This window comes from Cetorhinus maximus, chromosome 1, assembly GCF_964194155.1.
Source record: "Cetorhinus maximus chromosome 1, sCetMax3.hap1.1, whole genome shotgun sequence".
Taxonomy (NCBI): Eukaryota; Metazoa; Chordata; class Chondrichthyes; order Lamniformes; family Cetorhinidae; genus Cetorhinus; species Cetorhinus maximus.
In genome coordinates this window covers 161,924,184-161,937,422 of record NC_135879.1, presented here as the reverse complement: position 1 = coordinate 161,937,422, position 13,239 = coordinate 161,924,184, and the positions used below count along the sequence as shown (strand labels likewise).

The 13,239-nt window shown below is 42.8% G+C and overlaps 1 protein-coding gene across 4 annotated transcripts in view; it reads left to right on the top strand.

Moving 5' to 3' along the window:
• The window catches only part of LOC144684808 (kinesin-like protein KIF2A), a 158,333-nt gene that overhangs the window by 69,785 nt on the left and 75,309 nt on the right, over positions 1-13,239 (top strand). For all 4 annotated transcript variants that reach the window (XR_013577571.1, XM_078549081.1, XM_078549070.1 and 1 more), the window contains one exon: positions 7,668-7,830. Coding sequence is in view for 3 of the 4 variants with exons in the window: in XM_078549081.1 (XP_078405207.1) it covers positions 7,668-7,830 (163 nt within the window). In the remaining variant the exon portion in view is untranslated. The remainder of the gene's footprint in view (positions 1-7,667; positions 7,831-13,239) is intronic.

The following is a 13,239-nucleotide window of genomic DNA, read 5'->3' as shown; positions in this document are numbered from 1 at the left end:
GAGCACATCCCCCATGTAGGTGTGCGATATTCTGTCAAAGGCCTTCTCCTGATCCAAGCTGATGAGGCAGGTATCCACACCCCTGTCCTGTACATAGGCAATCGTATCCCTGAGCAGCGCGAGGCTGTCAGAGATCTTCCTGCCTGGCACAGAGCAGGTCTGGTCAGGGTGAATCACCAATTCCAGAGCGGATTTGACCCGATTGGCGATGACCTTGGACAGAATCTTATAGTCCACATTCAACAGTGAAATGGGTCGCCAATTTCTAATTTCCTCCCTTTCCCCCTTGTGCTTGTAGATGAGGGTGATGATGCCTTTCCTCATGGATTCTGACATACTACCGGCCAGGAGCATACTCTCGTACACTCCTAGCAGGTCTGGGCCGATCAAGTCCCACAGAGCCGAATACAACTCCGCCGGCAAGCCGTCGCTTCCGGGAGTTTTACTCTTCTCGAAGGACTCAAGGGCCTTAGTCAGTTCATCAGGAGTTAGCGGTTTGTCCAGGCTCTCCCGCGTACTGTCGTCTAAGACCTCCGTGATAGAGGACAGGAAGGACTGGGAGGCCGTGCTGTCCGTGGGCTTCACGTCATACAATCCGGCATAAAAGGATTTGCTGATCCTCAGAATGTCGGACCGTGATGACTTTACTGAGCCGTCTTCTTCCTTCAGGCTGCTGATCACAGAGCGCTCTCTGTGTACCTTTTGGAAGAAGAAACGTGAGCACGTCTCATCCTGCTCCACGGAGCGGACTCTGGAACGGAAGATGATCTTGGAGGCCTCCGAGGCAAAGTGCGAGGCTTGCTGGCCCTTCACCTCTTGGAGCTCCTCCTTGACATCGACCCCCATCGACTGCAGCCGGAGCAGATTCTGCATCTTTTTCTGGAGTCGGGACATTTCCCTCTGTTCCTTTCTAGCTTTCTGGGTGCCTTTGAGGATGAAAAACCTCTTGATGCTTCCCTTGATCGCTTCCCACCAGTGTGTCAGGGACTCAAAGAGGGGTTTCACGGTTCTCCAACCTTTGTAATCCCTCTTGAGCTCCTCAATGTTCTCTGGGGTCAGCAGTTGCACATTTAGCTTCCATGCCCCCCTGCCCACCCTCAGGTCCTTCTCCAAGTGGCAGTCCGCCAGTAGGAGGCAGTGGTCAGAGAAGAACACCGGCTTGACGTCGGTGGATCTGACTGTGAATGCACGGGACACAAACAGGAAGTCTATCCTGGAACGAATGGACCTGTCTGGCCGCGACCAGGTGTATCTACGCTGCGCTCCGTCTGCAGGGTTGCTGAAGACGTCGTGCAGCTTGGCATCCTTAACTGTTTCCATCAGGGATCTGGACGTAGCGTCCAATCTGCTGCCGGCCCTGCCGGATCGTCCAGCCGCATCGATGATGCAGTTGAAGTCACCGCCCAGAATGACCGGCCTGGTGGTCGCCAGCAGCAGTGGGAGCTGCTGAAAAACCTCCAGCCGCTCAGCCCCTTGTGCCGGGCCATACACGTTAATTAACCGGAGTGGAGCGTTCTTGTACATTACGTCTGCTACGAGGAGTCGCCCGCCCACATTACAACAGTGACTATACTTCAGAAGTATTTAATTGGCTGTTGAGCGCTTTGAGCGTTTCTGGTGGTCGTTTTCATTACCCCATACTGCCAGCCACTCTCTTTTTGGTGATCTTATGCTCCTTTGTCAAATGCTGGAAGTAAACTAGAGAACATTACTATGTATTCTCCACCTGGGTTTTGACGCAATCCTAATAAACCTGGCTTTAAGGCCCTTATATTATTTCTCACCATGTCATTTACCTTTGGTGGCATATTACCATAGGGTTGTTTTTCATCTATTCCCTTCTAACCTTGCCTCAGTATGTACAGGTCTAGCTCCAGGTAAACAGCTCACAAATGTAAGTATTGTACTTATGATTCACATGGCTATCCACTTGTGAGCAAAGACTCACCTGCAAAATTATCTCTTTTGGCCAGCAACCTGTCTTTTTCCAGACTGCCCTCTGGTTTTAAGAATGTTTTTTTTCTGGGAGGTTTTACTTTCTGCAATGTTGTATCTGATATCTGTTAATTTAATATAACCTCTAGGTCTTTTTTTAACCAATCTTAACACAGACAGCTTTGCTTCCTTTGGTTTGCTCTGCATTTGTCTCCTATTGTAACAGTGATGTTGCTGATTTGTATTCTTCGGTTCCAGTTCCTGAAGATTTAATGCTATGCTTGCCATAAACACTTACTATTCACCTGCCTTTGTAAGATCCTGTATCTTGCTCCACAGGGTCACTGATTACTAGGCAGTTTTTACATCTCTTCACCCCTCTTGTATCAATGTTTCTCATTCATGAATAATTGCAATCTTGATATGTTATCTCAATCAACGTTTGACTGTCTTCAATCTTCTGAGGGCTATCAGTGGGATAATTATCTCAGTGTACTGTGTCCCTTGCTTCGTACCTAAGTAGAAATGAAAGCCTAATGTTTGGTGCTGTATTTTTTTTAAAGTAGCCTTACCTGCAGGGCCTAAAAATGATCCAGGTCCACATTTTCTTCTAAAGGAAAAACAGGTTGCATTGCATATGTTTCTTTTCTTGAGTCTCTGCATCTGATTTTGCAAGACAATAGATATTTTAAATTAGAGGGAATTCATTTTCACTATCGGTTGGGCAGTTGGGATTCACCGCCCCAAAAAAGACCCTACTCATTTGACCCCTCAATTGATATAATTGTAATTGCTTCCCATTGGCCTAGCAATCTGTAGCAGATGCTCACTAAGTTTCCATCCCCATGTGCCTTTTGCCCACAAATTCTACCAAATCTGCACTTGATCAGATGGGTCCGTCTCTTTTATCACATTTTCTTCCACATAAAGATCATCACTGCCATTTTTTTTTCTATGTCTGTCAAGTAACATCTATCCCTTTGTTTGCCAACCCGTGCTGTTGTTGAACCAAGTCTCAGTAATGTCAATGATATTGTAGCCTACCTCTCCAGCAAATACATGTAGTTCTCCCATTTTATTTCCAGGACTCCTAGAATTCTTAAGTGGAACTTGAAGCCAACCATTAACTCACATCTTACAGATGTTTGTTTATTTTGTCATTATTTCACTGTACTGCCATTGCCCATTTACCTGCTATATTAGTGTCTGGACTTCTTTTATTCCTGTTTGGCCTGTAGCATAATATATAACTTCTACTTTCCCATGGTGTGGCATTGGAAATAATCCAGAGAAGTTGAGGCCCCAGAATGGATCCCAGGGACACTCTGATTGTCAAATCCTGCCTAACTAAGAATGTTCTCTTTATCCCCATCTGCCTCCTGCCTCCTCAGCTAATTACTGATCCATGTCACAAGGTTGTATATAATTTTGTGGTGGTGTTTGCTCTGAAATAAATACTGCATGATAAGTTTAGCATACAAGTAACAGCTGGCTATTTTGAATCTTTAATAAATTTTGTAGTGATTATTTGTAGTTCTGTAGTTGCTAATGGAAGTGATATAAAATTATATGCTCACATTCCCTCTTCCAGAAACTGTGCCCTTCAGAGCATTAAGACGCAACTGGAGGCAACAGGCATTAAGGAACCAGGAGGCAGGCAGAACCCCACCAGGTAGCAGACAGGAACTAACAAGGTAGCAGGAAAGTGAGAGATAGTAGATAGAAAAATGGCAGTTTTTGAAAGGAGCCATGTTATACTCCAAATATCCAGTTTATTGTAATTTTGGAAATGGGGCAACCAGGAAGATGCCATGGTGGTATAACACTTCATGATATGTTGATTTGACATTGCTGAAAGTTTCATGTGCATAGTGAAATTTCTTCCAAAACTGCCCACAGAAAGATTTTCTCTCTCATTTTCGAATTGTTTTAGACTTTCTTGCGCATTATGTTATTGTCTGCCATTTAATTTTCTGTCAAGTATTCCTTACAAAACTATGCTTCCATTGATTTGGGATTCCTGATCCCCTTCTAATTATTGACTGAGCATAGATGACTTTTCATTCTCTGGCGATAACTGGAACTGTGCTTGACTTCTCTCTCAGAATTAGCCATATCTCCATATTAACACATTCCCAGGGAAAATTGTAGATATGTTCACTTTAAGATACTTCTTTGTAAAACGTTTTGACAATTACTGATGACAACTATTTGCATTTTATATAGACTCTTTTAACATAGTAAAACATCCAAATGTGCTTTGCAGAAGTGTAATCAAACAAAAATTTGACACCAAATCAAAGCAGACATTAGGACAGGTGACCAAATGCCTGGCTAAAGCAGTTTTAAGCACAATCTTAAAGGGAGGCAAGAAAGGTGTTTAGGTTTAGGGGGTGGAATTCCAGAGTTTGGGGCCTACATGACTGAAGACACAGCTGCAAATGGTGGAGTGATGGAATTGAGGGTTTGACAAGAGGCCAAAGTTGGAGGAATGGAGAGTTCTTGGAGGGTTGTAGGGCTGGAGGAGGTCAGAGTGATAGGAAGGGGGAAGGCCATGGAGGAATTTGAACATGAGGATGAGAATTTTAAAAATCAAAGCTGACTGAGTGCCATTGTAGATAAGCAAGCACTAGGTGAGTGGGGTCGATAAGAGAGTGGGATGAAAAAAAAGAGTGAAAGACTTACATTTATATATCACAACCTCTAAATGTCTTAAAGTGTTTTACAACTAGTGAAGTACTTTTGAACTGTGGTAATGTAGGAGTAGGCAGTTTGGGTTGCTGTTCATAAGAATACTGATGGAGGCACAGAAGAAAGCTGTGGCTCATCTCAGAGGGACAATGAGAGTAGAGTAGGAAGATTAAGGAATAGTGAAGGGTGGGGATAGGATTTTTGGAGGCAAAGTGCCAGAGAGAATTAAAGTAAGTGTGACTGGGAAGCAGGACAGTGAGGAGACAGGAGAGAAGGGCACAGCTGGGGTAGAGAGAAGCAAAAGGACATGGAAGTAATGATCCTGGGTCTGGAGTGGCAGCCAAACTGTGCATGCAGATAGACACAGGGACCCTTAAGTTGCACAGGCATGGCAAAGATCAGGATAGACATGCTCTATATTTGTAAGTGGAGAATATGTACAAGGCATAATAGGTCTAAAGTTATATGGAGATTCTGTGGTGAGATGAAGGGTGGGATTTTCTGGCCTTATCTGCTGCCTGGATAGTCTGGTCCCGCCAAAAGTTAGTGGACTTTTGGCTGGGCCACCGAATCTCCCATGGTGGGTCCTGTGAGGACGGGGCCGGAAAACTCCTGGCCGAAGTTGAATTGTAAATGAGGTGGAATCAATTTGAAACTCTGATGACTGGGTGTGGAGGGCATGTGAGTCCAGGATATGTTTGGGGGCAGAGTTTCAGTGAATACAAAGCTTGAAATATTTCCATGGAAAATGGAGAGCCAAGAAGCTGGGTAGAAGCTACCATAAACCAATATAGCTGATCTAGAGGTACATTGGAGATGAGTAATGGCCTTGGTGATTGATATTGCAATTGATCCAATAGATTGATATTGCAATAGATCAGCTGTATTGGCTTATGGTAGCTTCTTGGCTCTCCATTTTCCATGGAATATTTCAAGCTTTGGATTCACAGAAACTCCGCCCCCCAACCTCTCCTGGACTCACATGCCCTCCACACCCGGTCATCAGTCACCCGGTCAAACAACAGCAAAGTGATGAATGGAGTCAGTGAAAATGGGAAGAAGGCGAAAAATGGCAAACAAAGATCTTTCGGCAGCAGTGGAACCAGCTGAAACAGTTCAGAGCTAGCTCAGCATAAGAGTTGAAATTTCCCAGCTAAGGAGCAGAAAACTAAAAATGCCACAACAGGCTAGAAGCTAGAATCGAGAAGACCTAGCAGGAGCTATCTTGGAATACTCTCTTTAAATAAGAATTGGGTCACCCCTGGTGAATTCAAGGGAAAACTTTCACTTTTGCTTTAAATCACTGCCTAAGGCAACACAAACTAAGGCTGATTGTCTTTTTAGTTCATCACAGGCCCTCTTTAACTTCAATGAACATGGCCCTTTGTGCAACCTTGACACACTCAAATGTATCCAGCTGTGATGGTTTATTGGTATTTTTCATTCTGAGAAACTTTCTTTTACTCATACATTTTTTATTTCTGTTTTCGACCACTGCTCTGCCTCTCTATTCAAAAGTAAAATATTGCAGGTGCTGGAAGTTGGAAATAAAAAACAGAATGCTGGAAATACTCATCAGGCCAGGCAGCATCTTGGAGAGAAAAATAGTTGACATTTCAGGTTGATGATCACCCTTCAGTTCTCTGGCAAGATTTCCCGTTTCAGTTTTAGAAATGCTAGGCACAGAATCTGTGATGTCTCCTGTAGCCTCCCAGTCATTTTCTCTTCTTTTCCCCTTTAACTTTCTAATCTCTATCTTTTTTGTCATTGTTCTTCACGCTTTCTTTATCTTTATTCCAGCTGTCTCCCTTTTCGTTCTTTGCCCTGGAAGCACTAAATGTTTTGGCACTAATTTCAGACTTGATTTAATCTTTCTGGTTGTCAGAATTTCCACGGCTTTGTCTGGAGCTCGAGCTCCGTACTGGAATAATCATTTTTCAAATGTTCAGTTTAATCTGCTAAACCAGGAGCTGGTGTTTCTACTGGCAAATGAGATCAATTATCTCCTGTTTTTCTTTAAATCAATTGAGGTATATTTAACTTGTACTATGCTGCATACTCACTAAAACGACTCCTGTATTCCTGCCCGGTTCCTGATCTTATATTTGTAACTTTCTCAGAAAAGAAGAAATTCAAGAAAATATTCCAGATCAGCAGTTTCCCATATCATTGGTAGTTAATTATAAATGTCAGTGGTGCTTGCTTTTACATAACCATTTGACAATGTTGTAAAAGATTTTGGAAGTTCAATTTCAAGATTCATACCTACCAGTGTGAGGTATTCTTACTGTTTATAAAATGCCTGTCTATCACAATTTATCTGCAACCTCAGTACCTGTATCTTTACTCATGTTTAGGTTATTTACTCGTAAGATCTATGTTAAGATGTGGTTCAGGCAACATTCAAACAGCTGTTTATCTTGATTCGGGAATTTAGGTTTCGTGACAAATATGAGAATTGAAGCCAAAGTTAGGAAGAACTATTTGTATGATCTGAGTTTGCTGGTAGCAACTGGATGTTCACCAATAGTGATTAATCATTAAATCCTCATTGTTAAAGCTAATTTTTACTGGTGGTTCCCAAAAAGGAACCAATATCTGAGCTGGTGGAGGAAAATGAGGCCTGCTGAACTTGATGGGAGGTATTGTTCTTAGAAGCAAAACCTCCTTCAAAGCACAATCTGCCAATACTCCCTTCAATATGGCTGATGACAGATGCTTTGTAATACTTCTGAGTGGGCTCAACTTAAGACTCTTAACCCTGGGCCACTGGAGACCCATATATTTCTGGTTGACTTCAGTGTTCAAGCAGAACAAAATCACTTACAAGCTTTCACTTACACTACACAAAATCTGATGACTTATAGCAAATTGATTGTCATCGGATATACAGAATAATTCATCATGATAAAGAACTGTTTTAAGAAGCTCATTGGATATATTGATTTGGAAGAAGTTTCCTGTCCAATGAAGAGAGATTTGTTCAGCCAAAACAGCAGCATGAGAAGTGAAGAATAACTGCTTGACTTAATCTCTTTCAGAAAACGCAATCAGGGATCTTGATGTAATCACAATTCCCAGTAAGGATGTTGTAATGGTTCATGAACCAAAACAAAAAGTGGATTTGACAAAGTACTTAGAAAACCAAACTTTTCGTTTTGACTATGCCTTTGATGAAACTGCTACTAATGAAATGGTTTACAGGTAAGCAACATGTATTGTTTTTCAGGAAAATTGTCTATTAACTGACAAATTTGCAAATGGGTGTCTATTATGCTAATACAAACAGTCAAGCAATAATATGCACTTGAGCTAAACCAACATACTGAGATTAGGTGAGTTGTATTTGGAGATGATTTCACTGTTGAAAGTTAGTACAGGCAAATATCTTTTTTGTTAAAGCAAATCTTCCCAAAAGTATTTAAATTATCACAGCTTTGGTGCTATTGTACTTTTCATCAGTAATCGTTTTAAAGGAACAGTCTGAATCCAAAGTCTGCTGTGTCTTGGGATTTGTTTTGTTTTTCTCTCATTTCTGCCCCATAATGGCAATAACTCCTATAATTCCGCAGTCACTGGCAGCCCTCCTATTGCCTTACCTACGTGGTCTACGCTACATGTACTTTAGTTTGCAATGTATTTGATACAATGTTCACAGAATATTAAGGCACAAGGGAGTTTGGCAAGGTTGGATGGTATTTATTTTAATGTAAGGAGTCTGACGAATAAGGCAGATGAGTTGAGGGCACAAATTAACACATGGAAGTATGATGTTGTTGCTGTCACAGAGACATGGTTGAGAGAGGGACAGGATTGGCAGCTCAATATTCCAGGATATAGGATCTTCAGGCGAGACAGGGAAGGAGGTAAAAGAGGAGGGGGATTCGCAATATTGATCAAGGAATCAATTACAGAAATAAGGAGGGATGACATCTTAGAAGACTCCTCAAATGAAGCCATACGGGTAGAACAAAAACAAAAAAGGAGCAATCACATTGCTGGGAGTGTACTATAGGCCCCCAAACAGTCAGAGAAATAGAAGAGCAGATATGTAGGCAAATTTCAGAGAAGTGTAACAATAATAGGGTGGTAATTGTGGAGGATCTCAACATTCCCAACATTAACTGGGTTATTGCTATTAGTGAGACTTGGTTGCAGGTGGGGCAGGACTGGCAGCTCAATGTTCCGGGGTTCCGTTGTTTCAGACGTGATAGAGGGGGAGGGATGAAAGGGGGAGGAATGGCATTACTAGTCAGGGAAAATATCACAGCTGTGCATAAGCAGGACAGCCCGGAGGGCTTGTATACAGAGGCCATATGGGTGGAGCTGAGGAATGGGAAAGGTGTGATCACACTAATAGGGTTGTATTATAGACCGCCCAATAGTCAGAGAGAATTGGAGGAGCAAATCTGTAGAGAGATAGCAGACCGATGTAAGAAACAGAAAGTTGTGATAGTAGGAGATTTTAACTTTCCACATATTGACTGGGACTCCCATACTGTAAAAGGGCTGGATGGCTTGGAGTTTGTCAAATGTGTTCAGGAAAGTTTTCTAAATCAATATATAGAGGTAACCAACGAGAGAGGAAGCAATACTTGATCTCCTATTAGGGAACCAGGCAGGTCAGGTGACAGAAGTATGTGTAGGCGAACATTTTGGGTCCAGTGACCACAATGTCATTAGTTTTAAACTAATTATGGATAAGGATAGGTCTGGTCCTCGAGTTGAGATTCTAAATTGGAGAAAGGCCAATTTTGTGGAAATGAGAAAGGATCTAGGAAGAGTGGATTGGCATAAGTTGTTTTCTGGCAAGGATGTGTTCAGTAAGTGGAAGGCATTCGAAGGCGAAATTTTGAGAGTGCAGAGTTTGCATGTTCCTGTCAGGATTAAAGGCAAAGTTAACAGGCATAGGGAACCTTGGTTTTCAAGGGATATTGGCGATCTGGTTAAGAAGAAGAGAGGGGTGTATAGCAGGTATAGGCAACAAGAAGCAAATGAGGTACTTGTAGAGTATAGAAAATGTAAGAAAATACTAAAATAGGAAATCAGGAAGGCAAAAAGAAGACATGAGGTTGCTTTGGCAGATAATGTGAAGGGAAACCCGAAGGGTTTCTACAAGTATATTAAGAGTAAAAGGATAGTAAGGGACACAATTGGTCCCCTTGAAGATCAGAGTGGTCGTCTATGTGTGGAGCCTCACAAGATGGGGGAGATCTTAAACAGTTTTTTTGCATCAGTATTTACTCAGGAAACTGGCATAGTATATAAGGAAGGAAGGGAAACAAGCAGTACTGTCATGGAACATATAGAGATTAAAGAGGCGGAGGTGCTTGCTGCCTTACAGCAAATAAAGGTAGATAAATCCATGACATGATATTCCCTCGGACCTTGTGGGAGACTAATGTAGAAATTGCAGGGGCCCTGGCAGAAATATTTAAAATGTCCTTAGCCACAGGTGAGGTGCCGGAGGATTGGAGGGTAGCTCATGTTGTTCCGTTGTTTAAAAAAGGCTCCAAAAGTAAACCAGGTAATTACAGGCCAGTGAGCCTGACGTCAGTAGTAGGTAAATTATTGGAAGGTGTTCTGAGAGATCGGATATATAATTATTTGGACAGCCAAGGGCTGATTAAGGATAGTCAGCATGGCTTTGTGCGTGGTAGGTCGTGTTTAAAGAACCTTGTAGAGTTTTTCGAGGAGGTTACCAAGAAAGTAGATGAAGGAAAGGCTGTGAATGTTGTCTACATGGACTTTAGTAAGGCCTTTGACAAGGTCCCACATGGGAGGTTAGTTCAGAAGGTTCAGACACTTGGTATCCATGGAGAGGTTGTAAACTGGATTCGAAATTGGCTGCGTGGGAGAAGACAGAGAGTGGTAGTGGATGATTGCTTCTCAGACTGGAGGTCTGTGACTAGTGGTGTGCCTCAGGGATCTGTACTGGGACCATTGTTGTTTGTTGTCTATATCAATGATTTGGATGATAATGTGGTGAATTGGATCAGCAAGTTTGCTGATGACACTAAGATTGGAGGCGTTGTGGACAGCGAGGAAGGCTTTCAAAGCTTGCAGAGAGATCTGGACCAACTTGAAAAATGGGCCAGAAAATGGCAGATGGAATTTAATGCGGAAAAGTGTGAGGTGTTACATTTTGGAAGGTCAAACCAAGGTAGGACATACACAGTAAATGGTAGGGCACTGAGGAGTGCGGAGGAACAAAGGGATCTGGGAGTTCAGATACATAATTCCCTGAAAGTGGCGTCACAGGTAGACAAGGTTATAAAGAAAGCTTTTGGCATACTGGCCTTAATAAATCAAAGTATTGAGTATAGGAGTTGGGATGTTATGGTGAGGTTGTATAAGACATTGGTGAGGCCAACTTTGGAGTATTGTGTGCAGTTCTGGTCACCTAACTACAGGAAGGATATCAGTAAGATTGAGAGAGTGCAGAGAAGATTTACTAGGATGTTGCCGGGTCTTAAGGAGTTGAGTTAAAGGTAAAGATTAAACAGGTTAGGACTTTATTCCTTGAAGCGTAGAAGAATGAGGGGAGAGTTGATAGAAGTTTACAAAATTGTGAGGGGTATAGACAGAGTAAATGCGAGTAGGCTCTTTCCACTTAGATTAGGAGAAATAAACATGAGAGGACATGGCTTTAGGGTGAAAGGGGAAAGGTTTAGGGGGAACATTAGGGGGAACTTCTTCACTCAGAGAGTGGTGAGAGCGTGGAACGAGCTACCATCTGACGTGGTAAATGCAGGCTCACTCTTAAGGTTTAAGAATAAATTAGATAGATACATGGATGGGAGAGGTCTGGAGGGTTATGGATTAGGTGCAGGTCAATGGGACTAGCAGAATAATATTTCGGCACAGACTAGAAGGGCCGAATGGCCTGTTTTCTGTGCTGTAGTGTTCTATGGTTCTACGGTTCTAGTCATAGTGTGATAGGTTTAGAGGGAGCGGAATTCTTAAAATGCATCCAGGAGAGCTTTTTAAGCCAGTACATAGAAGGTCCTACAAGAGACGGGGCGGTCCTGGACTTAATTTTAGGGAATGAAGCCAGGCAAGTGGTAGAGGTATCAGTGGGGGAGCATTTTGCAGATAATGATCATAACTCCATTAGGTTCAAGGTTGTTATGGAAAAGTACAAGGATGGGCCACAAATCAGAGTTCTAAATCGGGGGAGGGCCGATTTTTAATAAGGTCAGATATAATTTGGCCAGAGTGGATTGGGAGCAGTTACTTTTAGGTAAATCTGCATCAGGGCAGTGGTACTTATTCAAGAAGGAAGTAGGGAGAGTACAGGGCCAACATATTCCAGTCAAGGCAAAGGATGGGACCAACAAATCCAGGGAACCCTGGATTTCAAGGGATATACAGGATTGGATAAAGAGAAAAAGGGAGGCTTATGGCAGATACCGAGGGCTCAAAATAGATGAAGCCCTAGAGGAGTATAGAATGTGTAGGGGGGAACTTAAAAAGAAAATTAGGAGAGCAAAAAGGGGGCATGAAAAAACATTGGCAGGCAAAATAAAGGAAAATCCAAAGTTATTTTACAAGTACATTAAGAGTAAGAGGAAAACTGGGGAAAGAGTAGGGCCCGTTAAGGACCATAGTGGTAATTTGTGTGTGGAGCCGGAAGACGTAGGTGGGGTTCTAAATGAATACTTTGTGTTGGTGTTCACAAGTTAGAGGAACGGCGTGGGTACGGAAATCAGGCAGAAGGACTGTGATATAATTAAAGTAATGAGCATAGAATGGGAGGAGGTTCTAAGTGGTCTGGCAGGCTTAAAAGTAGATAAATCTCCAGGCCCGAATGGAATGTATCCCAGTATCACTGTTGAGTGAGGCAAGGGAGGAGAAAGCAGGGGCACTGGCAATAATTTTCAATATCTCTCTGGCCACAGGAGAGGTGCCAGCGGACTGCAGGACAGCCAATGTGGTGCCGTTATTCAAGAAGGGAGGAAGGGATAAACCAGGGAACTACAGGCCAGTCAATCTAACCTCAGTGGTGGGGAAACTATTGGAAGCAATTCTGAGGGACAGAATTAATGTACACTTGGAGAGGCAGGGATTAATCAAGGACAGTCAGCATGGTTTTGTTAAGGGGAGGTCATGTCTGACCAACTTGATTGAATTTTTCCAAGAGGTGACCAGGTGTGAGGGAAATGCATTTGACATGGTCTACTTGGACTTTAGCAAGGCTTTTGATAAGGTCCCGCAGGGGAGACTGATAACGAAGGTAAGAGCCCATGGGATCCAAGGCAATTTGACAAATTGGATCCAGAATTGGCTAAGGGTGGCAGGAAGCAGAGGGTGATGGTCAAGAGGTGTTTTTGTGACTGGATGCCTGTGTCCAGTGGGGTTCCATAGAGATCGGTGTTGGGTCCCTTGCTGTTTGTGGTATATACAAACGATTTAGACTTGAATGTGGGAGGGTTGATCAGTAAGTTCGTGGATGACATGAAAATTGGTGGGGTGATAAATAATGAGGAGGATAGCCTTAGATTACGGGTGGATATAGACGGGCTGGTCAGATGGGCCGATCAGTGGCAAATGGAATTTAATCTGGATAAGTGTGAGGTGATGCACTTGGGCAGGACAAACAAGGCACGGGGA